The 27,137-nt window shown below is 41.6% G+C and overlaps 1 protein-coding gene across 1 annotated transcript in view; it reads right to left on the bottom strand.

Moving 5' to 3' along the window:
- The window catches only part of EML5 (EMAP like 5), a 261,422-nt gene that overhangs the window by 178,211 nt on the left and 56,074 nt on the right, over positions 1 to 27,137 (bottom strand). Inside the window, exon 5 of the mRNA XM_053710836.1 lies at positions 8,098 to 8,235. Within this exon, the coding sequence (XP_053566811.1) occupies positions 8,098 to 8,235 (138 nt within the window). The remainder of the gene's footprint in view (positions 1 to 8,097; positions 8,236 to 27,137) is intronic.

Raw genomic sequence — 27,137 nt, 5'->3', positions numbered from 1 at the left:
CGGGTCTTCAATCTTCCTTCCGCCGACGCGGAACCACCTTCTTCACCGACGGACTACGACGAATGACGGCTCCTTTAAGGGACGTCATCCAAGATGGCGTCCCCTCAATTCCGATTGGCTGATAGGATTCTATCAGCCAATCGGAATTAAGGTAGGAAAATCTGATTGGCTGATGGAATCAGCCAATCAGATTCAAGTTCAATCCGATTGGCTGATCCAATCAGCCAATCAGATTGAGCTCGCATTCTATTGGCTGATCGGAACAGCCAATAGAATGCGAGCTCAATCTGATTGGCTGATTCCATCAGCCAATCAGATTTTCCTACCTTAATTCCGATTGGCTGATAGAATCCTATCAGCCAATCGGAATTGAGGGGACGCCATCTTGGATGACGTCCCTTAAAGGAGCCGTCATTCGTCGTAGTCCGTCGGTGAAGAAGGTGGTTCCGCGTCGGCGGAAGGAAGATTGAAGACCCGGCTTGGAAGATGACTTCGCCCGGATAGAAGACCTCTTCAGCGCCTCTTTGAAGATGACATCGGCCGGATCGAAGACTTCTTCAGCGCCGCTTGGAGGATTAACTTCTTCCGCTCCGGATGTCCTCTTCAGTTCCATCGGTGGCTCGGCTGAGTGAAGACGACTCAAGGTAGGATGATCTTCAGGGGATTAGTGTTAGGTTTTTGTAAGGGGGGTTTGGGTTAGATTAGGGGTATGTGGGTGGTGGGTTTTAATGTTGGGGGGGGGGGTTGTATTTTTATTTTACAGGCAAAAGAGCTGAACTTTTTGGGGCATGCCCCCACAAATGGCCCTTTTAAGGGCTGGTAAGGTAAAAGAGCTTTGAAATTTATGTAATTTAGAATAGGGTAGGGATTTTTTTATTTTGGGGGGGTTTGTTATTTTATTAGGGGGCTTAGATTAGGTGTAAGTAGCTTAAAATTGTTGTAATATTTTTAACATGTTTGTAACTTAATTTTTTATTTTTTGTAACTTAGCTTTTTTTATTTTTTGTACTTTAGTTAGTTTATGTAATTGTATTTCATTGTAGTTCTTTGTAGGTAGTTTATTTAGTTAATTTAATGATAGTGTAGTATTAGGTTTAATTGTAACTTAAGTTAGGATTTATTTTACAGGTAATTTTGTATTTCTTTTAGCTAGGTAGTTATTAAATAGTTAATAACTATTTAATAACTATTCTAACTAGCTAAAATATATACAAAGTTACCTGTAAACTAAATATAAATCCTAAGATAGCTAGAATATAATTATTAATTATATTGTAGCTATCTTAGGGTTTATTTTACAGGTAAGTATTTATTTTTAAATAGGAATAATTTATTAAAGTATAGTGTAGTGTTAGGTGTAATTGTAACTTAGGTTAGGATTTATTTCACAGGTACATTTCTCTTTATTTTAGCTAGGTAAGCTATTTAATAGTTATTGTACATGGTTAAAATAAATTGAAAGGTACCTGTAAAATAAAAATAAATCCTAAGATAGCTAGAATATAATTATTATTTATATTGTAGCTATATTAGGGTTTATTTTAAAGGTAAGTATTTAGTTTTAAATAGGATTCATTTAGTTAATAAGAGTTAATTTATTTAGATTTATTTAATTAATATTTAAGTTAGGGGGGCGTTATGGTTAGGGTTAGACTTAGGTTTAGGGGTTAATCATTTTATTACAGTGGCGGCGGCGTAGTGGGGGGCAGGATAGGGGTTAATAAATTTATTATAGGTTGCGGCGGGTTCATGGAGCGGCGGTTTAGGGGTTAATACATTTATAAGACTTGCGGCGGGGTCTAGGAGCAGCGGTTTAGGGGTTAATACATTTATAAGACTTGCGGCGGGGTCTAGGAGCGGCGGTTTAGGGGTTAATACATTTATAAGACTTGCGGCGGGGTCTAGGAGCGGCGGTTTAGGGGTTAGTAACTTTATTTAGTTGCGGGGGCCTCCGGGGGCGCCGGTATAGGGGGTAGAACAGTGTAGTTTAGTGTGAGTGCTTAGTGACAGGCTAGCAATAAAGCTGGGAAAAAGCCGAAGGGCAGCGAGATCGGATGAGTGATAACTGTCACAGTCCGCTGCTCATCGCCCCGCGGCTTTTTGACAGCTTTATTTGATAACTTAGGCGAACGTATTCAAGGTCCGCGGCGGCGAAGGTAGGCGAGCTTAGGCGGACGTATTGGGCCGGCGAAGCCAGAAAAGTAGACGGCTTGATAAGTAGCCCCCAATGTGTCACATTTTAAGGAATCCCCCCTCTCTTTAGGGTTTGATTTTGGATAAATACACTAATTTTAACAAAATAACTTATCATTTTGGTAAGTACTTTTGTAACAGGAAAATATCTGCAGCTTGTGCTATAGAATATTTATTGGTTATAAAAATATTATGTTTTTCTTTATCATTATATTTAAGAGATATTATCCTATATAATAAAAGGCCAAGTGTGTTTGTCCGAAGCTGTCATGCGCAGTAGAGACTGCACGCGAGGACAAACACACCTGGCCTTCCAACTGACCTGGCATCTAGCATGTGGTGGAGTGGGCGTGGCCGGATGGGTGCAACATGGGCGGGGCCCAAGCATGACATGGGCAGGGCTGGGCGTGACGCGGGCCGGACAGGGCCATATGCCGGGGCCGACTGCCGAGAGACAGAGAGCTCTAAAGAGAGGGGGGGATAGAGAGAGCAGAAGAGGGGGGATAAAGAGAGGAAGAGAGACAGCAAAAGAGAGGGGGGAGAGTGCACAAAAGAGAGGGGGGAGAGTGCACAAAAGAGAGGGGGGGAGAGTGCACAAAAGAGAGGGGGGAGAGTGCACAAAAGAGAGGGGGAGAGAGCACAAAAGAGAGGGGGGGGAGCACAAAAGAGAGGGGGGAGAGAGCACAAAAGAGAGGGGGGAGAGAGCACAAAAGGGAGGGGGAGAGAGCACAAAAGAGAGGGGGAAAGAGCACAAAAGAGAGGGGGGAGAGAGCACAAGAGAGGGAGAGAGCACAAAAGAGAGGGGGAGAGAGCACAAAAGAGAGGGGGGAGAGAGCACAAAAGAGAGGGGGGAGAGAGCACAAAAGAGAGGGGTAGAGAGCACAAAAGAGAGGGGGAGAGAGCACAAAAGAGAGGGGGGATAGAGCGCAAAAGAGAGGGGGAGAGAGCACAAAAGAGACGGGGAGAGAGCACAAAAGAGAGGGGGAGAGACAGCAAAAGAGAGGAGAGAGAGAGCAAATGAGAGGAGAGAGAGAGAAAACAAGAGGAGAGAGAGCAAACGAGAGGTGGGAAGAGAGAGAGCAAAAGGGAGGGAGAGAGACAGCAAAAGAGGGGGAGAGAGAGCAAAAGAGAGGGGGGAGAGAGAGCAAAAGAGATGGGGGAGAGAGAGAGCAAAAGAGAGGGGGAGAGAGAGAGCAAAAGAGAGGGGGGAGAAAGAGAGCAAAAGAGAGAGGGGAGAGAGAGAGTAAAAAAGAGGGGGGAGAAAGAGAGCAAAAGAGAGAGGGGAGAGAGAGAGAAAAAGAGAGGGGGGATAGAGAGAGAGCAAGGGGTGGGGCCGCTGTACTGCAAAAAATGGCCCGTGTACATGGGCTTTAGGACTAGTATATATATAATTAAGAGAATACATGTAAAACCTTTACATACGGATTTTTAAATAAAAAAGGAAACACACAATAAACTAAAGAAAAGCTTGGGAGGACAAATGAAAACCACAAGGGAAGAATTCCTGTCAGACACAATAGCCCAAATTTATTAACGTTATCTTCTTCACAACCTCGCGCAAAGAAGTGGATAGTTAAATATTTTAACCAAAGCATCGTAATGTACTTTTAATGCATAGTGCAGGGAGCGTTGTGCTCAAGTTCAATGTAAATATATCTGTAAAATTTAGCTCGTTTTAAGACCAAAAGTAAACCATTATTTTTAATAGCATAGCACAGAACTAAATAAAGAACTCCAATAATTGTGCACCATTGGCTTAGCTTAGAGCACCATCGACTTAGCCCTTAAGTGTTAGCCGACATGAATTTTATTGCGTTCCCCAATAGAAATCTATTTTTTGAGGGATTTGGCACACCCTCACTATTGCAACACGCAGATGTTAGCATGGCCAAAAATACATTTTGATTTGTAATTGTAATATTAGCACAAAACAAAATGTATGCTTACCTGATAAAATATTTTTTTTTCATGATGGCGAGAGTCCATGAGCCATCACATGTGGGATTAAAGTCCAGCCGTACAGAAAGAGGTAAAACACCTCACACAACAGAACTTAATCCCCTTAAAGGGACACTGAACCCAAATTTTTTCTTTCGTGATTCAGATAGAGTGTGCAATTTTAAGCAACTTTCTATTTACTCCTATTATAACAATTTATTCATTCTATTAGTATCTTTCTTTGAAAAGCAAGAATGTTAGTTTAGAAGCAGGCCCATTTTTTACAAACAACCTGGGTTGACCTTGCTGATTGGACAGCACCAATAAACAAGTGCTGTCCAGGGTTCTGAAACTGAATAATAATAATAATAATAAAGATAACAAGAGAACAAAGAAAAATTGATAATAGAAGTAAGTTAGAAAGTTGCTTAAAATTGAATGCTCTGAATCATGAAAGAAAAAAATTAGGTTTATTGTCCCTTTAAGGGGATTAAGTTCTGTTGTGTGGGGTGTTTTACCTCTTTTTGTATGGCTGGACTTTAATCCCACATGTGATGGCTCATGGAAAATCTGTCCTTAGAGGAAACACTTGCTTTTTTGGACATGAAACCACTTAATTCAACCTCACTCTTTCATATGTGGTGCTTAAAAAGCACCATAACCCTAAAAATGAATCCAATACTGAGAAGCAGACATGGGCATGTGTGATAGTACAAATCCAGATATTTAAGTGTTGCGATTTTACACTAAAACATCCGGTGCCGAATGCCGCTGCCTTTTAACAAACAAATTCTGAATTTTAGCCTCTGCCTACTGAGAAGTATCTGGCAGCGGGAAGACACAGGACCACTCATTTCTCAATACTATTGGTTTGAAATAAGGGGTCTTAAAGGAACATTAAATACAGTAATTGTACTTACTGTGAATACTGTGAATTTTAAATTAGCTGAATATGTTTTCTGACAAATTTCAAAATTTAATTAAATTTCCAGGCCCCCTGTATCATGTGACAGTCATCAGCCAATCACAGACTCATTTATGCGTACAGTGTGAATTCTATATAAAAATTTAAGCTACAGGTGTAGCAATACTATAATTTTAATGGACTACTATCTTAAATATATAAAAAATATTTTCTATATAATAAACTACAGATATAGCCACACTTTAATTAGACAAACTACTGTCCTAAATAAATACAAAGTTTCTTCTCTTTAAATTATATCTACTTTAAGTATATTTCTTTATATAAATAACCTCTAAACCGCAAAACACCTACATTGCAATAAACCTATTTACCCTATTAACCCCTAAACCGCAAAACACCTACATCACAATAACCCTATTTAACTTATTAACCCTTTAAACCGCTAAAACCCACAACGCGAATAACTATTTAAATAACTAAATACAGTACACTAACCTAACACCCCCTAACCTAACACCCATTAAATAAACCCTAAACTAATAATACATTCTAAAGTTACAAAAAAAATAAAAATAAGTTTACAAAATATAAAAAAAGCTAATATTACAGAAAATAAAAAAATCAAATTACCAAATTTATCAAAATTAAACCTAATCCCTATGAAAATAAAAACACCCCCTACTCTAAGAATAAACTACCAGTAGCCCTTAAAAGGGCTTTTTGCAGGGTATTGCTCCAAGATAATCAGCTCTTTTTCAAGAAAATACACAAAGCCCCCCCTAACAGTAACCCCCCACCCACCAAACCCCCCCAAATACAATAACCTAACACTAAAAAACCTAAACTACCCATTGCCCTGAAAAGGGCATTTGTTTGGGCATTGACCTTAAAAGGGCATTTAGCTCTTTTTCTGCCCATCCCTAATCTAAATAAAACAAAATCCCCCCAAAAAAACCTTAAAAAAAAATCCTAAATCTAACCCCCAGGTTGGTACTAACGGTTCCTAAAGTTCGGCGGAGAAGGTCCTGTTGCAGCCGGTAAAGTCTTCTTCCAAGCACAACCTCTTCTTCTTCCCGGAACATCCTGCGCGGAGCGAAGCTGAAGACTGAAGACCACGGAGCTGAAGACCGGCGACCCTGAACTGAAGACCGGTGACCGCGAAGCATGAGAGCAAGTGAAATTCTATTGGTTGATTTGAATAGCCAATAAAAATTCACTTGCTCTCATCCTATTGGCTAATTTAAACAGCCAATATGATTTGAGTAGCTTTCATCCTATTGGCTGATTTGAATTGGAAGAATCAAATCAGCCAATATGAATTCAAGGAACGCCATCTTTAATCGCGTACCTTGAATTCACTATTCAGTGTACGGCAGAGATCGTACGAAGAGGATCCTCCACGCTCCATGGCTCCGCAGTCGCCAGTCTTCAGTTCCAGAGTCGCCAGTCTTCAGCTCCACTCCGCGCAGGATGTTTCTGGAAGAAGAATAGGTTGCGCTTGGAAGAAGACTTCACCGCATGGAACAGGACCTTCTCCGCCGAACTTCAGGAATCGTGAGTAGCAACCTGGGGGTTAGACTTAGGATTTTTTAAGGGTTTTTTGGGGGGATTTGTTTTATTTAGATTAGGAATGGGCAGAAAAAGAGCTAAATGCCCTAAATTTGGGGAGTTTGGTGGGTGGGGGATTTTACTGTTGGGGGGCTTTGTGTATTTTCTTGAAAAAGAGCTGATTATCTTGGGGCAATGCCCTGCAAAAAGCCCTTTTAAGGGCTACTGGTAGTTTATTCTTAGAGTAGGGGGTGTTTTTATTGTGGGGGGTCTTTTTTATTTTCATAGGGATTAGGTTTAATTTTGTTAAATTTGGTAATTTGATTTTTTATTTTCTGTAATGTTAGCCTTTTTATTTTTTGTAAACTTTTTATTTTTTGTAATTTTAGAATATATTAGTTTAGATAATTTGGGTTTATTTTATGGGGTGTTAGGTTAGGCGTTTTTAGGTTAGGGGGTGTTAGGTTAGTGTACTGTACTTAGGTATTTAAATAGTAATTCGCGTTGTTGGTTTTGGCGGTTTAATGGGTTAATAAGTTAAATAGGTTTATTGCGATGTAGGGGTTTTGCGGTTTAGGGGTTAATAGGGTAAACAGGTTTATTGCAATGTAGGGATTTTGCGGTTTAGGGGTTAATAAGTTAAATAGGTTTATTGTGATGTAGGGGTTTTGCGGTTAAGGGGTTAATAGGGAAAATAGGTTTATTGCTATGTAGGGATTTTGCGGTTTAGGGGTTAATAAGTTAAATAGGTTTATTGCGATGTAGGGGTTTTGCGGTTTAGGGGTTAATAGGGTAAATAGGTTTATTGTGATGTAGGGATTTTGTGGTTTAGGGGTTAATAAATTAAATAGGTTTATTGCGATGTAGGGGTTTTGCGGTTTAGGGGTTAATAGGAAAAATAGGTTTATTGCTATGTAGGGATTTTGCGGTTTAGGGGTTAATAAGTTAAATAAGTTTATTGCGATGTAGCGGTTTTGCGGTTTAGGGGTTAATAGGGGAAATAGGTTTATTGCGATGTAGGGATTTTGCGGTTTAGGAGTTAATACTTCGTGTAGAATTTTTTTTTGTTATATTTCGTGCGGGCGGTGTTTTTTTTTTTAATACTTCATGCGGGCGGTTAGTTTTTAAAAAAAATACTTTAATGTGGGCGATTAGGTGTTGCTTTTGTAATGCTCTGTTTCCCTTCACAGCATCCACCGGGATGCAACGGATTGCAAAAATGGCAGGGCCCTGTCATTTTCGGAATTCACCTAGATGCAGCTTACACTGCATCCCCTGGATGCAGCTTCGCCGCATCCAGGTGAATTATTTTGTCCTCGCGCTGCCAACATTCCATTGAGGATGCGTGCGCAACTGCCGACGGCGACGGACATTACAAACGCAATTATAGTATAGATTTCACATTCTTCTGCTGCTTCTTGGCATTAAACTTTCTACAAATGCAATAAAATACTGGCTTAGTGATAGTTATTTACATTAGAGAATATCACCTGACTCGCAGCACAGTAAAAGATCCATCCTTCATCCCAAGGGCTAGATGGATACCATCTGTACTAACAGCTGCGCAGCGAATCGGTTCCTCCATATTGCAGCGGGCAATGAGCGCATGGTCTATGAGACTCCATATTCTGCAGACACAAAAAACAGATATTAAAATCAACATATAAGGGAATAACACACAGGAAGTTTATTATATTGTTTCAGTTTACAGAACATTTAATTGAACTAATGTCTGCTTCAGCAGGTCGCAATGCATCACAGGTGTTTAGAATGCAGCTGCAATATATTATCTAAAAATAAATTTTTGTATATTATATTTTTAATGTTAGTGCACATAAAAATGCAACAAGCTTTTCGCTTCTAAGCCTTTTTTTTCCTAATTTCCAAATTTGCCTGTTTGCGGGCGCGCAAGCTGGTGGTACCAATTAGCACTTATAAAATAAACCAGAGATCAAATGTGCTCCAAATGCCCCCAAATTACCTAGTGTATTTTATTTAAAAAATAAATATAGCAGCATCTTTATTGTTTAATAAAATTACTGCACTAGGCAGTATTTTGGTGCTAAAGTTGGTGGGAGTGGGGTATTAGAAAAAAACAGCACTAAAAAGTGCCTTTACATTGCGGTCAATGGGAACTATGTGTTCTCAGTAAATATATATGTATATGCTTATATACATATATATTAAAGTGGAAGTAAAATTACAGTCATTGCTCGTTTGATATCAAATATATATGAAAAATAAAGTGTACTTTCATTCATCAATTATTTTCAATCGCTTTATAACTATTGTTATTGCCTTTTTTCTTTTGCCGAAGACTACCGCCATTCATCCGCCTGCACCAAAAAAATTTTTATTGCACACGTGACGATTCAATCCGTATCTAACGGATTGGTTCCCCCATTGGCGTCTACATCGCCAGGATAACCTCCCACTTGTTATAGTGCACATGCATGAATGCCGAAACTTGAGGTCACTCAACAAGCGCGTTCCCGTCAGCCGCATGCGCATTTGCAAAGGGAATTCCATATCGCTCATCATCGTTGTTACACAGAGTGGAGATCGTAACTTAGCGCATGCGCATAGCTTGGCAAATACGAAAACGTGCACACTTACATACGCAAACGTCGCTTATGAAAGCAGAAATATTTTCTATACAAAAAGCCGGAAGAAATCGAGGGGAGGAGGAAGCAAATAAAAAACGGCAGCCGTAAATATATATTTTATATAAGTTCTGTTATATTTGCTAAAAAATGAAGTTAGCGACTACAATGTTGGGCACTGTATTAGACTAAACTTATAATCACAACATTGACAATTTACTTTCACTTTAATGTGTTAATATGTAGTATATACACATATTAACACATAAATATATATGTATATAATCATATACATATAAATGTAAGTTTGCTGCCATCGCTGCGCTACTTACCCCTTTGGCCGCACAATGTCCTGATGCCATCTCTGAGCCTATGGAAGTGCCCTCTCATGCACTGGTATTACACAGTGGAGTACTAATATTGCTTTCATGAAAGCGATATTTAGTGTTCCCCTTGTAATCTACATTTAGCCACTAATTAGCAAGCACTACCCAGGTGCTGAACCAAAAATGGATTGGCTCCCAAGATTACATTCTTGCTTTTCAAACTAAGATGGCAAGAGAATGAAGAAAAATTGATAATAGTAGTAAATTAGATAGTTTCTAAAAATTGCATGTTCTATCTGAATCATGAAAGAAAAAAATTGGGTTTAGTATTCCTTTAAATGTAAATGCTATTGGTTGACTTTACTACATCAGCTATTTAAAAAGACTGCAATAGCATAGAAAATATATATTTCTATCATCAATATATCTATTGATCTGTGTAGTTTTGGGTGTTTGCTGCTACAATTCTTTATAAAATGGAGAAAATCCATAACTTTCATTTGTCATGCTAATGTAATGTGCTCAGAAGAGAGCATGTTGGCAAGCTAATTGAATAAGCCTGGTTTGTGAGCTACACTATCTTCTCCAAATGGACCAAGTCCAGACCATTAATGAGTCAGCTCAGAGAAAGCTCATTATCTAGAAAGCCTTTACCTGAAATAACTGCTAAAAACATTTTCGTTGCATCAGCAGATTATGAAAATACTGCAGTGAAACAGATCATTCTGAGATGTTAATTTAATACTAGTAATGAAAATAAGTAAACATAACATGCACCTTAATGCCTGATATATATCAATATGACCACAGCAATTTAATTGAATCTTTAATTGTATTGCAGAACAGGATGTCCCTTTAGTTTTTAAGAGTAAAATTAAATAAGCCAACCAACAATTATGTTATTATATTCCTGTTTCAGTGATCTATACAAAGATACTGTATATTGCAAAGAAAGTCAAATTGTATTACTGCAGTTGCGTGACGTACAAGGTGATGTGTACAAGGAACCATCAAAGTTGTTTTTTTTTTCTTTTTAAATTTGTTTGTTTATTTTTTTTAAAAAGAACATGTTAAGATTATGCTTTTGATATATATAATGAAACATATTTTGAGTTTAGTTTAATAAAAGGTGTCCAGATATCCATATATTTTTTTCAGTCCTAAATATGAGAAATGTGTCTCTAATTTATTTAGTTTGGCAAAATCCTGAATTTGGTCAGTCTGTCACTAATTTTTAAAGGGCTAAGCTATGCTGTCCTGGATTGTCCCAAATTTGCCCAAATGAGTTTCCTGTCCCTTGTCCCAGCATGTAAATGACAAGAACCAACTTTCCCAAAATCAGCTGCAGTTACTTGGAATCTAACAAAATCAGCTGCAGTTACTTGCAATCTAACAAAATCAGCTGCAGTTACTTGGAATCTAACAAAATCAGCTGCAGTTACTTGCAATCTAAAAAAATCAGCTGCAGTTACTTGCAATCTAATAAAATCAGCTGCAGTTACTTGCAATCTAACAAAATCAGCTGCAGTTACTTGCAATCTAATAAAATCAGCTGCAGTTACTTGCAATCTAACAAAATCAGCTGCAGTTACTTGGAATCTAACAAAATCAGCTGCAGTTACTTGGAATCTAACAAAATCAGCTGCAGTTACTTGCAATCTAACAAAATCAGCTGCAGTTACTTGCAATCTAACAAAATCAGCTGCAGTTACTTGGAATCTAACAAAATCAGCTGCAGTTACTTGCAATCTAACAAAATCAGCTACAGTTACTTGCAATCTAACAAAATCAGCTGCAGTTACTTGCAATCTAACAAAATCAGCTGCAGTTACTTGCAATCTAACAAAATCAGCTGCAGTTACTTGCAATCTAATCATGGTTGGTTTTGAGTATCACAGGTTAGATTCCCAATGACAACAGGAAGTGGTAGTTGACTTGCTTTGTGCCTCCTCGAGGATGGCTGCATCGAGCTGGTGAAGGAGTGTAGAATGAGACTCTGGTCCACTGTTTACTGTGAGCTTTGGCTTGTGTTTACTGACCAGCTGGGTGACAGAGCTGGGGTAATATTCATAGTGATGATCAATGCCTGTATGATGCTGCTATATCTGTGCCAGGTACAATGTGTGTAAAGTTGGGGTAGGTCTATACTTATAGTAGGGTTTTATAAATTACAGAGCCACAGTTCATAATGCTAAGTTGCTGGCTACTAAATGTATAATCTGTTACATTTGTGTACATAAATTTGTTTTCTGGATCATAAAGTTGTGTATGTAGCTCCTCAATATTTTGACTGCATCATACCTGTAATGTACAATTTTCAAGTCTTGCAGAGCAGGGAGTAAGGCAATCGGTGTGCAAAACCATAACATGAGTAAGTAAGATAGATAAACTAAGTATGTGGGGGTCTGGGAAATCTGGTCACCTTATTTAAAAGGACAGTCAAGTCAAAAATGTCCATGATTCAGATAGAGCATACAGTTTTAAACAACTTTACCATTTACTTTTAAATGTCAATTTGCTTAATTCTCTTGGTATCCTTTGTTGAACAGCATAACTAGGTAGTCCCAGGAGCAGTAATATACTATTAGGAGCTAACTGGTGATTGGTGGCTGCACATACAGTTGTAATCAAAATTATTCAACCCCCATTGCAAATCAGGTTTGTTGTCAAAATGTTTAGCTGTTTGCAATGAACAAAACAAACAAAAGCAATTGGCATAGCTCAAACAACGAATGCTTCAAGTGGTTTCCCCAAATTCAACTGAAAATGCAACTTTTAATGAATTCTGCAACCCCTTCATGGCAAGCATCTTTATTACTTAGTAGAGCACCCTTTTGCTATTATGACCTGCTGCACACAAGATGCATAGCCAGACACCAGCTTCTGGCAGCGTTCCTGAGGAATCTTAGCCCATTCCTCATGAGCAATGGCCTCCAGTTCAGTAATATTCTTGGGTTTGCGTGCTGCAACCACCTTCTTCAAATCCCACCAGAGATTTTTTATGGGGTTCAAGTCAGGTCACTGTGATGGCCACTGTAGAATCTTCCAGGACTTCTTCTGCAACTAAACCTTGGTGGAATTTGAGGTATGCTTCGGATTATTGTCCTGTTGGAAGGTTCAATGACGCCCAAGCTTAAGCTTCCTCACAGACGGCATGGTGTTTTCTCCTAGGATTTCCTGATACTTCAATGAATCCATCTTACCTTCCACACGCTGCAGGTTTCCAGTGCCAGAGGATGCAAAGCAGCCCCAGAGCATCACAGAGCCACCACCATGCTTAAATGTAGGCCGTGTTATTTTCAGCGTATGCTTCATTCTTCTTCCTCCAGACATACCGCTGATCCATCAGGCCAAAAAGTTTCAGTTTTGTTTTATCGCTCCACAGAACAGAATCCCTAAACTTGTGTGGCTTAAAGGGATAGTCTACACCAAAATGTTTCTTATTTAAAAAGATAGATAATTCCTTTATTACCCATTCCCCGTTTTTGCATAACCAACATAGTTATATTAATGTGCTTTTTACTTCTGTGATTACCTTATATCTAAGTCTCTACAGACAGCCTCTTTATCTAAGTGCTTTTGACAGACATACAGTGTAGTCAATCAGTGAAGACTCCTAAAAAACTTCACAGGAGTGAGCACAATGTTATTTATATGACACACATGAACTAACACTGTCTAACTGTGAAAAACTTTCAAAATGCTCTGAGCTAAGAGGCGGTTTTCAACGGTTTAGAAATCAGTTTGAGCCTAGCTAGGTTTAGCTTTTCAAAAATACCACCAAGGGAACAAAGCAAATTTAATGATAAAAGTAAATTGGAAAGTTGTTTAAAATTGCATGCCCTATCTGAATCATAAAAGTTTAGTTTTGACTTTACTGTCCCTTTAATTATATGATTTTGAGCATATTGGAACCAACTTTTCTTGTGCTTTTGGGTTAGTAGTAGAGTTCTGGCATGGAAATCTTCTGCGTTTAGTACAAGCCTTACTGTGCAAATTGAAACCTCAGCGCTTGTTGACACCAAGTCTTGCTGCAGGTCTTTTGCAGCCACTCAAGGGTTTTTCTGAACTGCCTTCTCAGAAATCTGGTTGCAGCCGTTGATAGCTTCCTTTTTCTGCCCCCTCCAAGTAGTTTAACCATTATTCCTTTAACTTTGAACTTGCGAACTATGCTTCCAACAGTGTCTCTAGGAACATGCAGTGCGTTCACTAGCTTTTTGTATCCTGTTCCTTGTTTGTGAAGGGCGATGATCTCTTCTATTAACTTTTTGGACCATTCTTTTGACTTAACCATATTTCTAACACGCAGTCAAATGTGACACTCGACAAACCCCTAGCCAGTTCTGGTATTTCATGTGTTCTAGCTCAAGCACACCTGGTGCAACTAATGAAGCCCTTGATTAGTTGCATCAGGTGTGCTTGAGACAACACCTGTTTTTCATATTTGTGCCTGTTGTGAGGGATTTTATTCAGGGGGTTGAATAATTTTGAGGCTACAGAATTCATTAAAAGTTGCATTTTCAGTTGAATTTTAGAAAACCACTTGAAGCTTTTGTTGTTTTGAGCTATTTCAATTGCTTTTGTTTGATTTGTTCATTGAAAATAGCTGAAAGTCTGTAAATCTGTAAATTTTGACAATAAACCTGATTTGCAATGGATACCAAAAGAACAAAACCAATTTGATAACAGAAGTAAAATGGATAGTTGTTTAACCCCATAGTGATGGCATCAAGTGTTCAACACTTGTTGGAAAAAATGAATTCACATATCGTCAATGCGATAACGTGATTTCAAGGCCTGGGATCAGATCATCTGGGACTGCCTATGCTGCTAGGCACGCCCCCGTCCGATTTGTGATTGTGTTAATGGGGGAGGTTGCAGGATGCCATTTAAGGTAGGACGTTTTAATAATAATAATAATAATAATAATAATGCTCAGAACCCATGGATTTTGAACAGAATCAAACCAAGCCCCCTGAGAAAGGTGTAATCTGCCCCCTACCAGAAGATCTGCATTGTGGGCCACACCTTCATGCAGACTTAGTAGTGGAAACAGACTTCTTGGACTATTTAGACCTGTTCCAATTCAGGTTTGGTTTCCAGGAAAAACTGGAAGAATCATGCTTGAAAAAGAGGCAGAGGAGGACGTTTGGTTTTTAGATTGGCAAAAGGAATGGAAACAGTTAGAAGTTCTAGAATTACCCTTAGACTTCATATCCTTAAGGAAAAGCTCCTTTTCCCCCATAGAAATTATTTTGTGCAGGCCAAACCCAAACAACACCTTCCCAAAGAAAGAGACAGAATTCTTGATTTTAAAACCATGTCAGCAGACCATGATTTCAACCACAAGACCCTACTATTTAAAATGGCTAGAGCCATATTCTTTGCATTGATCAACTGCACGAAAAATGAAAGCATTAGCTGTTTTAACGAGTTTTAATTGATTAGAAAACTCTTTACCAGCAGATTCATCAGAAAGCAGCTCAGATAAACCCTCACACCAAAAGGTAGAACCTGCACCTATGTCAGTAATACTAATTGCAGGCTTAAAAAGAAAATCTGCTTGCTGAAAAACCTTTTTTATGAAAAGACTCAAATTTCCTATCCATAGGTTCTTTAAAAGAGGTACTAACTTCAAGAGGAATAGTAGTATGTTTAGTTAAAGTAGAAATAGCCCCATCCACTATAGGAATAGTTTTCCAAAGCTCTAAATTAGAAGCAGGCAAAGGACACATCTTTTTAAATCTCTGAGCTCATTGAAATAGATACTAGGGCTTGGACCACTCTTTAGAAATTAGAGATAGCATTAAGGACTGGAAATAAAAATTATTTTAATAAACTAAGTTTGTTTATTAATCTAGTCTCAGTTTAATTAATAGACAAATTCAGAACTAAAAGGATTCAGGAAACTGTATATGTATTATACTTTGCAAATCATATAATTCAGAGGGGGATATTTATCAAGCCGTCAACCGCAAATATGCTGGAATTCCGCAGCGTAATTGTGGCGAGCTTGATCCGACCTAGTTATCAAAGCCTACAGACCGGCAAAAGTTAAAATCTGTGGTGTAACATACGATCCGCCGGTCTCAATCCGACACAGATTGATGCTTACGTCATTACAGATGTTCTGAATACACATTCGGCACTATTTGACACTTTTAAAAAGTTTTCAAATAGTTAACAGGTACGCTCGCGGCTATTCCGGCCCAGCGTACCTGGTTTTCAATCCGCCACCCTGGAGGCCGCGGATGCCATAGGAATCAATGGGAGTCTGAAAGCAGAGAAAGCTTATGTTCAATGCTGCCAGATATCCCATTGAATTCTATGGTAGAAAACAAGTAACGTTAACACCTAACACCCTAACATAAGCCCAGAGTCTAAACACCCCTAATCTGCCGCTCCCGACATCGCCGCCACCTACATAATGTTATTAACCCCTATCCCGCCGCTCCTGGACCCCGCCGCAACTAAATAAAAATATTAACCCCTATTCCTGCCGCTCCCCGACACCGCCACAACCTAAATAAATGTATTAACCCCTATCCCGTCACTCCCGGACTCCGCCGCCACTAAATAAACATATTAACCCCTAAAACTCTGGCCTCCCACATCAATACCATTAACAAAACCTATTAACTCATAAACCGCCAGCTCCCCTCATCGCCGTAAACTAAATTAAGCTATTTACCCCTAAACCTAACAACCCACTAACTTTACATTAAAATTACAACACCCCTATCTTAAAATAAATTTAAACTTACCTGTAGAATTAAAAGAAACTAATTCTAAACTATTAATTAACCTACCCTAACTATTATACTAAAATTACATTAAACTAGCAATTAAATTAACTATATTACATATTAAAAATCCTAACCCTACTCAAATTATTTAAATCTATTATTAAAAATTACAAAAAATAAAAAACACTAAATTATGAGAGGAAAAAACCCACAGTATCCGGCAAAGTCTTCATCCATGCAGCCTCTTCTATCCAGCGCGGAGCGGGTCCATCCTGAAGACATCCGACGAGGAGCTCCTCTTTAATACGGTCAAACTTGAATGCAAGTGACGTCATCCAAGATGGCGTCCCTTGCATTCCTATTGGCTGAAACAATCCAATCAGCCAATAGGATGAGAGCTCAATCCTATTGGCTGTTCCAATCAGCCAATAGGATTGAGCTCTCATCCTATTTTCTGGATGAAAGACTTTGCAGGATGGATGAAGATGGAAGAGGCCACCCAGATTAAGACTTCTTGCCGGCTGGATGGATCCTTCAAGCGGAACTTCAAGAACTGTAAGTAGATCGTCGGGGTTGGTGTTAGGTTTATTTAAGTTTTTTTGGGTGGGTTTTATTTTTAGAGTAGAGTCTGGGCAGGTAAAAGAGCTAAATGCCCTTTTAAGGGCAATGCCCATACAAATGCCCTTTTCAGGGCAATGGGGGCTTAGGTTTCATAGATATGCTTTTTATTTGGGGGGTTGGTTGGTTGGGTGGTGGGTTTTACTGTTGGGTGGTGTTTGCATTTTTTTTTTACAGGTAAAAGAGCTGATTTCTTTGGGGCAATGCCCCGCAAAAGGCCCATTTAAGAGCCATTGGTAGTTTAATGTACGCTAGGGTTTTTTTTTTATTTTGGGTGGGCTTTTTATTTTGATATTAGATTAGGTGTAATTCGTTTTTATTTTTGATACTGGTTTTTTTTTTATAACTTAGAGTTTATTTATTTTTTTATTTAGTAATTTTTAATAGATTTAAATAATTTGAGTAGGGTTAGGTTTTTTTAATATGTAATATAGTTAATTTAATTGCTAGTTTAATGTAACTGTAGTATAATAGTTAGGTTAGGTTAATTAATAGTTTAGAATTAGTTTCTTTTAATTCTACAGGTAAGTTTAAATTTATTTTAAGATAGGGATTTTGTAATTTTAATGTAAAGTTAGTGGGTTGTTAGGTTTAGGGGTAAATAGCTTAATTTAGTTTATGGCGATGTGGGGAGCTGGTGGTTTAAGGATTAATAGGTTTAGTTAATGGTAGTGATGTGGGAGGCCAGAGTTTTAGGGCTTAATACGTTTATTTAGTGGCGGCGGGGTCTGGGAGCGGTGGGATAGGGGTTAATAACTTTATTTAGGTTGCGGCGGGGTCCGGGAGCGGCAGGATAGGGGTTAATAACTTTATTAAAGTTGCGGCTGGGTCCGGGAGCGGCGGGATAGGGGTTAAACATTATAGTATAGTGGCGGCGTTTAGTGACAGGGTATAAATAAAGTTGGTAAAAAGCCGAATAGCAGCGAGATCGATGACTGTTAGTTAACAACAGTACGATGCTCATCGCCCCGTACTTGGTGCGCGGATTTTTGCCGACTTTTTTTTTTATAAATATGGAGATCGTATTCAGGTCCGTGGCCGCGATGTTAGGCGAGCGTATTGGTGCTGGCGAATGCGGCATAGTTGAGGCTTTGATAAATATCCCCCAGAGTGTTATTAAATTGCACGCATTGCCTCTGCAAAGTTGGTAACCGCTTTTATATATATATATTGAGTTACATTAACAGAATAATATAGAGGTTCCAAAATACTCTCTGTGGGTAAACTACTGAAATAATAATAATTAGGATAATATTCACAACACCCCTTATCAGAGGCTAAATTAGGCTTTAGGAGCGTTAATAATCCATAGTGCATCAGATTAGCGCTTCTCTGACAACAGGCCAGTCATACAGACATGCCTATAATACTAAGCGTGAAAAAAACCACAGTACGTCAAAAAAACCCTTAAAATTATGCTTACCTAATAATTTTCTTTTCTTCTGACGGGAAGAGTCCACAGCTGCATTCATTACTTTTGGGAATTCAGAACCTGGTCACCAGGAGGAGGCAAAGACACCCCAGCCAAAGGCTTAATTAAATACCTCCCCCACTTCCCTCATCCCCCAGTCATTCGGCCAAGGGAACAAAAAAAGAGTAGGAGAAATATCAGGGTGAAAAAGGTGCCAGAAGAAGAAATAAACTAAAATACGGCCATCCCATAGAAGAAACGCAGACGGGGAGCTGTGGACTCTTCCTGTCACAAGAAAAGAAAATTATCAGGTAAGCATAATTTAAGTTTTTGTTCTTAAACGGGAAGAGTCAACAGCTGCATTCATTACTTTAGGGAAAACAATACCCAAGCTATAGAGGACACTGAATGCAAACAAATGGCGGGTACAGAGGGCAGGCCCCTTCAAAGGGCACCACAGCCTGAAATTACCCAACACCCATTAAAAAACTATTCATTAGAAACAAAAAAGGTAAAAACCTGAAGGACTAGGGACTGCCCATCAGCTAGACAACCTGCAAGGCCGTTCTAGAGACCACTCAGAATCCCTAGATTCCACTGAGCACAAGGGCCTCCGAGGAGCCAAGCACCACAGGTTTACGGATTCTACAAACTTACCCCCGACCCGAAGGAAGAGAACCTCCACCTACACCCGAGGGGGAGAACGAAGGACCTCAAAAAGACTAAGGCAAACCCAACATTGCTACAAGACAACCGCCCCGAAAGGGACTTCCTAAAAGGACAAGGTCCAGAGAGCAACTCCACCCTATGTAAGAGCAATCACGAGAAGGACAAAAGTCCACCCTCAGATCCACGACCCAACACCATAAAAAATTATGGTGCTCTAAGGGAGCCACAAGCCCCCCACTGTACAATGGACTAGCAGACACAACCGCTAGAACTAGCACATAGGAAGAAAGCTTGTAACAAAAAAACTAAGAAAATTCAGAACCTGCAGACAAGGGCTGGAAGAACTAACTGTCCTAGCAGAGAAAAGAGGCTCTCTGTGAGAACATAGAGCCCCCTTGAACAAGAGCTCACAAGCTCCATCGTTAAAGGCAGCAAAGCTGACCCTAAGCCATCGTGGAACACCACCCCCCAGGGAAATGCCGCAGACAACGGCAACAACTCTAATTCAAGAGAAAACCGGACCCTAGGAGAACATCCAGCAGCAAATGCAATCAAGGAGGGATGAACACCGTGAGACCCCCACCAAAGGCAGGAGAACACGATCGACTGAACGTACATAGTCAAGACTCAACAGACCAGCCGGATCCCCGACCCAACCCAAAAAGGCTGGCAACAGTCGAAGACAGAGAATACAAAATTCTCCGAACCAGGCCTCAGGAGAGAAAGGGGGGACTAGAGGAACGAAATCCCATGAGATAACAATGCTCAACAAAGTTATGGATAGAAAAACTATGTGTTCGGGTTCCAGAACCCCTACACAGCACCCTTCCCTAGAGAAGGAACACCCCAAAAAAGGGAGATAGGGCACTGCACTGCAGCGTCCCAGTACCAGAATTCAGCCCCATGACCTCTTGCACGCAAGAAGGAGAAGATCCATCAGAATGAGAAGGAAGGACCATCGGGGCCTTAATGGATACTGTAACACTTCCCAAACCTCCCCAAAGTAGGGCAAATGCAAGGAATCGCTTCCCCAGCCATAGGCATGATAAGGAGGAAGTAGAGAAATGGTAAAAACCCTACCATTTTAGAGAGATCAATCGGCCATCACCGCCAGCTCCGTTGAGACAAACAACCATGAGCCCGCATTAAGATGCGATAGCTTCCCCTGACGACAAACCTGAGAGACAGCAACTAACCGACAGGCAGGTACCGAATCTCCCCTGAGAGACAACCACCCTCCTGGAGGGACAAGCGGATGTTCCAAAACCTAAGGATTGAAACTGAACCTCCCAGGACCGAGTCCAGAAATCCGGACCCCAAAATCTCAGACAGGAGACATGGCCATAAGACAGACCCTTAGAAGCCTGGACTGGCCAAAAGTTCTAACCTCTTGAGGAACCATCAAGTTGCCTCATACGGAGGTGGCACCCTAGCCCATGCATCTCACATCCCAATGTCCTTGGACAGTGGACACTCACACTAGACTCAGATCAAGAAGACATCTTAACAGGCCTAAGAAGATGGCAACCAGCACCCGGAGGTGGATCTAAACCCCGGACCCTCTGCAGCAAGCCCAAAGAGCTAGATCACCTAGAGGGTCGAAGGGCAACAAAGGGACGGGCTACAAACAAGCCCTTAGGTGGAGAAGACAATATAATCTCCCAAGATTCTTACAGGATCAGCCTCCTGGCAAATCCCTGTACCGCACATGGAATAACGATGAAAGCCTCACAACTCCTGGCAGACACGCCGACCAGGGGAATTGCCGGGGGGGGGGGAATGGAAAACCCCAAACCCCTGCGCTCCTATTATGAGAGCGCGCAAGATACTGAAAATGAAGTAATAAGGACATACCTTAACTTCCAGACACAGATGACCCGACCACCCAAGAAAAAAGGGAAAAAAAGCAGCCCCAGCAACCTACGAGAGGTACCTGTGAGTAGGCCACAATAAACAGACATCCTGAAGATACCAAAAGTGAAAGCAAAAATCGTCCTCTAATCTGGCACCTCAGACGGCCAGAGGTAATTCAAAGTCTCCAAACCATAAAGTTTGGGTTACATGTCCTCTTTCGCTCCAGACATGCATGTATAGCATGTCACATGCTGGGAATTGAACCAGAGTTTAGTTTTCTAGGTTATTGCTTTTTCTAAAAGCCACTGGAAGAACTTCAATGCCCCCTTAAACACAAGCCCTCAAACCTCTAGTTCCAAACACAAACTTTTCCCAGCCACAAAGTAGCAGAGCCCATTGGAAAAGGAGAACTTCGGTTCCAAGGCCAAAGGACCTCCAGAACTCACGAGCTCCATCGTTAAAGGCAGCAAAGCTGACCCTAAGCCATTGTGGAACACCATCCCCAGGGAAATGCCGCAGACAATGGCAACAACTCCCATTCAAGAGAAAACCGGACCCTAGGAGAACATCCAGCAGCAAATGCAATCAAGGAGGGATGAACACTGTGAGACCCCCCCACCAAAGGCAGGAGAACATGATCGACTGAACGTACATGGTCAAGACTCAACAGACCAGCCGGATCCCCCACCCAGCCCAAAATGGCTGGCAACAGTCGAAGACAGAGAATACAAAATTCTTCTAACCAGGCCTCAGGAGAGAAAGGTGGTACTAGAGAAACGAAATCCCATGAGAGAGCAATTCTCCATGAAGTTATGAATAGTAAAACTATGTGTTCGGGTTCCAGAACCCCTACACAGCACCCTTCCCTAGAGAAGCAAAACCCACAAAAAAGGGAGATAGGGCACTGCACTGCAGTGTTCCTGTACCAGAATCCAGCCCCATGACCTCTTGCACGCAAGAAGGAGAAGATCCATCGGAACAAGAATGAAGGATCATCAGGGCCTTAATGGAAACTGTAAAACTTCCCAAACCTCCCCAAAGTAGGGCAAATGCAAGAAACCACTTTCCCAGCCATAGGTATGGGAAGGAGGAAGTAGAGAAATGGTAAAAACCTTACCATTTTAGAGATATCAATCAGCCATCACCGCCAGCTCCGTTGAGACAAACAACCATGAGCCTGCATTAACGTGCAATAGCTTCCCCTGATGACAAACCTGAGAGACAGCAACTAACCGACAGGCAGGTACCAAATCTCCCCTGAGAGACAACCACCCTCCTGGAGGGACAAGCGGATGTTCCAAAACCTAAGGATTGAAACTGAACCTCCCAGGACCGAGTCCAGAAATCCGGACCACAAAATCTCAGACAGGAGACATGGCCATAAGACAGACCCTTAGAAGCCTGGACCGGCCGAAATTTCTAACCTCTTGAGAAACCATCAAGTTGCCTCATACGGAGGTGGCACCCTAGCCCATGCATCCCACATCCCAATGTCCTTGGACAGTGGACACTCACACTAGACTCAGATCAAGAAGCCCAGAAGACATCTTAACAGGCCTAAGAAGATGGCAACCAGCACCTGGAGGTGGATCTAAACCCCGGACCCTCTGCAGCAAGCCCAAAGAGCTAGATCACCTAGAGGGTCGAAGGGCAACAAAGGGACGGGCTACAAACAAGCCCTTAGGTGGAGAAGACAATATAATCTCCCAAGATTCTTACAGGATCAGCCTCCTGGCAAATCCCTGTACCGCGCATGGAATAACGATGAAAGCCTCACAACTCCTGGCAGACACGCCGACCAGGGGAATTGCCGGGGGGGGGGGAATGGAAAACCCCAAACCCCTGCGCTCCTATTATGAGAGCGCGCAAGATACTGAAAATGAAGTAATAAGGACATACCTGAACTTCCAGACACAGATGACCCGACCACCCAAGAAGGGAAAAAAAGCAGCCCCAGCAACCTACAAGAGGTACCTGTGAGTAGACCACAATAAACAGACATCCTGAAGATACCAAAAGTGAAAGCAAAAATATCCCTCTAATCTGGCACCTCAGACGTCCAGAGGTCATCGAAGTCTCCAAACCATAAAGTTTGGGTTACATGTGCTCTTTCGCTCCAGACATGTATGTATAGCATGTCACATGCTGGGAATTGAACCAGAGTCTAGTTTTCTAGGTTATTGCTTTTTCTAAAAGCCACTGGAAGAACTTCAATGCCCCCTTAAACACAAGCCCTCAAACCTCTAGTTCCAAACACAAACTTTTCCCAGCCACAAAGTAGCAGAGCCCATTGGGAAAGGAGAACTTCGGTTCCGAGGCCAAAGGACCTCCAGAACTCACGAGCTCCATCGTTAAAGGCAGCAAAGCTTACCCTAAGCCATTGTGGAACACCATCCCCAGGGAAATGCCGCAGACAACGGTAACAACTCCCATTCAAGAGAAAACCGGACCCTAGGAGAACATCCAGCAGCAAATGCAATCAAGGATGGATGAATACTGTGAGACCCCCCCACCAAAGGCAGGAGAACATGATCGACTGAACGTACATGGTCAAGACTCAACAGACCAGCCGGATCCCCCACCCAGCCCAAAATGGCTGGCAACAGTCGAAGACAGAGAATACAAAATTCTCCTAACCAGGCCTCAGGAGAGAAAGGGGGGTCTAGAGAAACCAAATCCCAGGAGAGAACAATTCTCCATGAAGTTATGAATAGAAAAACTATGTGTTCAGGTTCCAGAACCCCTACACAGCACCCTTCCCTAGAGAAGGAAAACCCCCCAAAAAGGGAGATAGGGCACTGCACTGCAGTGTTCCAGTACCAGAATCCAGCCCCATGACCTCTTGCACGCAAGAAGGAGAAGATCCATCGGAACAAGAAGGAAGGACCATCAGGGCCTTAATGGAAACTGTAAAACTTCCCAAACCTCCCCAAAGTAGGGCAAATGCAAGAAACCACTTTCCCAGCCATAGGCATGGGAAGGAGGAAGTAGAGAAATGGACAACCACCCTCCTGGAGGGACAAGCAGATGTTCCAAAACCTAAGGATTGAAACTGAACCTCCCAGGACCGAGTCCAGAAATCCGGACCACAAACTCTCAGACAGGAGACATGGCCATAAGACCCTTAGAAGCCTGGACCGGCCGAAAGTTCTAACCTCTTGAGAAACCATCAAGTTGCCTCATACGGAAGTGGCACCCTAGCCCATGCATCCCACATCCCAATGTCCTTGGACAGTGGACACTCACACTAGACTCAGATCAAGAAGCCCGGAAGACATCTTAACAGGCCTAAGAAGATGGCAACCAGCACCCGGAGGTGGATCTAAACCCCAGACCCTCTGCAGCAAGCCAAAAGAGCTAGATCACCTAGAGAGTCGAAGGGCAACAAAGGGACGGGCTCCAAACAAGCCATTAGGTGGAGAAGACAATATAATCTTCAGTTCCGAGACCAAAGGACCTCCAGAACTCTTGATGAACCTTAGCAGGGTCTGAGCCTGGAACCCCCTCATGATTAGGAACGGTAAGAGGACCAATACAATCCCTCCCTCTTCTAGTAATGGAAGGCAACAAGAAAAAAAAAAAAAAAAAAAAACGAACACTTTATCAAAGTGAACGACCCAGCACCCAAAAGGATAACCAGCACACCGGTACCACGTGGGTGACATGAACCGTAAGGAACAGCAGATATTGTCCAACCAGTACCCGCCTGGTACAAGAACACTCCAGAAGTGTCCAAGGTCCAAGAAAAATCGAAGCCCCCGAAGGGATAGATAACATAAACTATAAACATAACTATGTCTTTATATAGAAATGCGCATTTTCCGAGGAAGTGCCCACGCGACCACAAAATCGGAAGTATCAGTTCCAGAGAAGAAAACGTTCCCAAATGGAAATTATAACAGACATGAGCTTCTTAAAACAAATCAAACACATCCTAGCCGGATCAAATAAAAAGAAGGCAGCACCAGTGGGTGAACGCCCAAGGAGAATGGGCACACTAACAGGACCAGCCAATCATAGGCCCCAATCTCCTAAGCTCAGAACTGGAACAGATACATAAAAGAAAAAAACGGAGAGGTCAAGGAGATTGGCTTCATCTCCATACGTGTAACACAGTTTGCCATCCAGCCCAGAAGACCTAGGATCCCTCTGCCCAGAAGGACTGGGATCCTCCAGCACCGCAAAAACATGCCTTAGTAGGACACAAAGACGTGCCAGTCTATAACGGAAGGCAAATGTTCCCCCGCCGGATTGATGGACCACCCCGGCCCTGAGGGTGGGGCCCCTGAAGCCTCAGTGGCCATCGCTTCCCCAGAAGGCCGAACTGACTCAGGCGATCTCACGCTTGACGGACCCTGGTTAACAGAACACGGACAGTATCTTAAAAATACTTCACTTGGGTAATATAAATGTGCCAGCACCAAAGATATGGCCATGCGGAACTGTGATGTAACCTCTGGAGGAAACAAGCCGCCTTCCAGAGGAGTAATGGCCATAGGGACACCTGCTTGCTTAGCAAAAGAAGGTTCTGGGACACAAGCCTCATTGGACATGGAATCCTCGGGGGCGGATGGCTCAACACACTCTAAGTTCCCTGATTCAGGAAGAGAGTACTCTAGAACGGCAATCGGAACATAATGATGGGCATGGAGCCATTTCATACTCTTCGCAGGACATATACTCCGAATAGGAGATATCCGTCTCCAAAAAATCAGAATCCTCCATAACTTGGAGATTGTAATTATGGACAAACACTAAACGGCAATGGCTTGGGCACTCACCACCTCCTGTGAACCAGACAACTAACGAACAGACTATCTCCATCATCTCTCGGTCAAAGTACGGAAATGGAAATACAACATGACCACACCAGGTCACGAGATGCACCGTGTAAGCTACAAAAAGGACCATGCAGTCTGATGATAAGGCCGTTATGTTCCAAATAGCCATGAGCCCAAGCATCACTACACATTAGCTGAAAGAATCACATAACAAACATAATTAAAGTCCCCACTGTTCAATAAACCCCTTAAGGAGTTATATTAACCCTTGATTCCAAAAGATAAAGGAGTCCCACTGGGACCCTGACTTCTTTCGTTAACATAACATTCACATATCTATGCTGTGGAACAGGCCCTTTCAAGTGTGACAGATAGTAGCCTCGCTTCTGACATGGACTTGAGTGAATAATGGCAGGCAGCAAAACTCATCAACGTTGATTGCCTAGGAGCTGTTAACATGAGTCAGGATGGTTTCGCAGAAAGACTCTCCCTGCATCTCCGGACTCTAACTTTCATCCATGCTCTCACTGAGAGGCTGACAGAATTACTTAAAACTCCAGTCCCATTTCGAAGAGTACTACCCTCCATGAGAGACTTTCTTCAATCTTCTGACACTTCTCTGCCAACTTCCTGTGACGAAAGGCAAAGAATGACTTGGGGATGAGGGAAATGGGGGAGGTATTTAAGCCTTTGGCTGGGGTCTCTTTGTCTACTCCTGGTGGCTAGGTTCTGAATTCCCAAAAGTAATAAATGCAGCTGTGGACTCTTCCCATTTAAGAAGAAAAATTACGCATGGAAAATCACGCCAAGGCCTGAAAAAAATTATGCACCTATCAAGCCGATGCGTGAAAAAAATGCCGCACACAAACAAACTGACACATGAAAAAATTGACACGTGAAAATAAACCATTCCAAAAAAAATTAAAACTTAGCGCACCTCAAGGCCTACATAGGGTGAAAATAAGGTACTTATAAACCCATGCCTAAAATGCCTAACATAATAGTCTCCATGCTATGATAAACCTATAAGTGAGTACCTACTATCAGCCTATATGCTACGCAGGTGCCAACAACAACCCCACACTTACCTTGTAGGCACCCATGCTACTGGACTTACCATAAGCAGAAATAACTGCTTCCAGTAGATAGCCAATCCAGTGCTGTACACAGAGGATCTATATATATATATATATATATATATATATATATATATAGAGAGAGAGAGAGAGAGAGAGAGAGAGTATAACATTGAACCGACAGGTGAGAGAGAGAGAGAGAGAAAGAGAAAGAAAGACAACAGGAGGAAGCGAGGGTTCGGTGTGGTCTGGCTGTGTAAGCTGAACAAGCTGAATAAATCTGTTAAAGAGATTGGTGGTGCTGCTCTGTTTTGTTCATTATTGATTGCTGGGGGTATTGTGCATTACCCTTCGAGCTGGCGCACTATAACTGCTCCCAGGTGCTGGAAAGTTTGGACTAACATACTCAAACAATAGCCCTCTGTCCAGACTGTAGCTCTCTGAGG

This window comes from Bombina bombina, chromosome 1, assembly GCF_027579735.1.
Source record: "Bombina bombina isolate aBomBom1 chromosome 1, aBomBom1.pri, whole genome shotgun sequence".
Taxonomy (NCBI): domain Eukaryota; kingdom Metazoa; phylum Chordata; class Amphibia; order Anura; family Bombinatoridae; genus Bombina; species Bombina bombina.
This window is presented reverse-complemented; position numbering and strand designations above follow the sequence as displayed.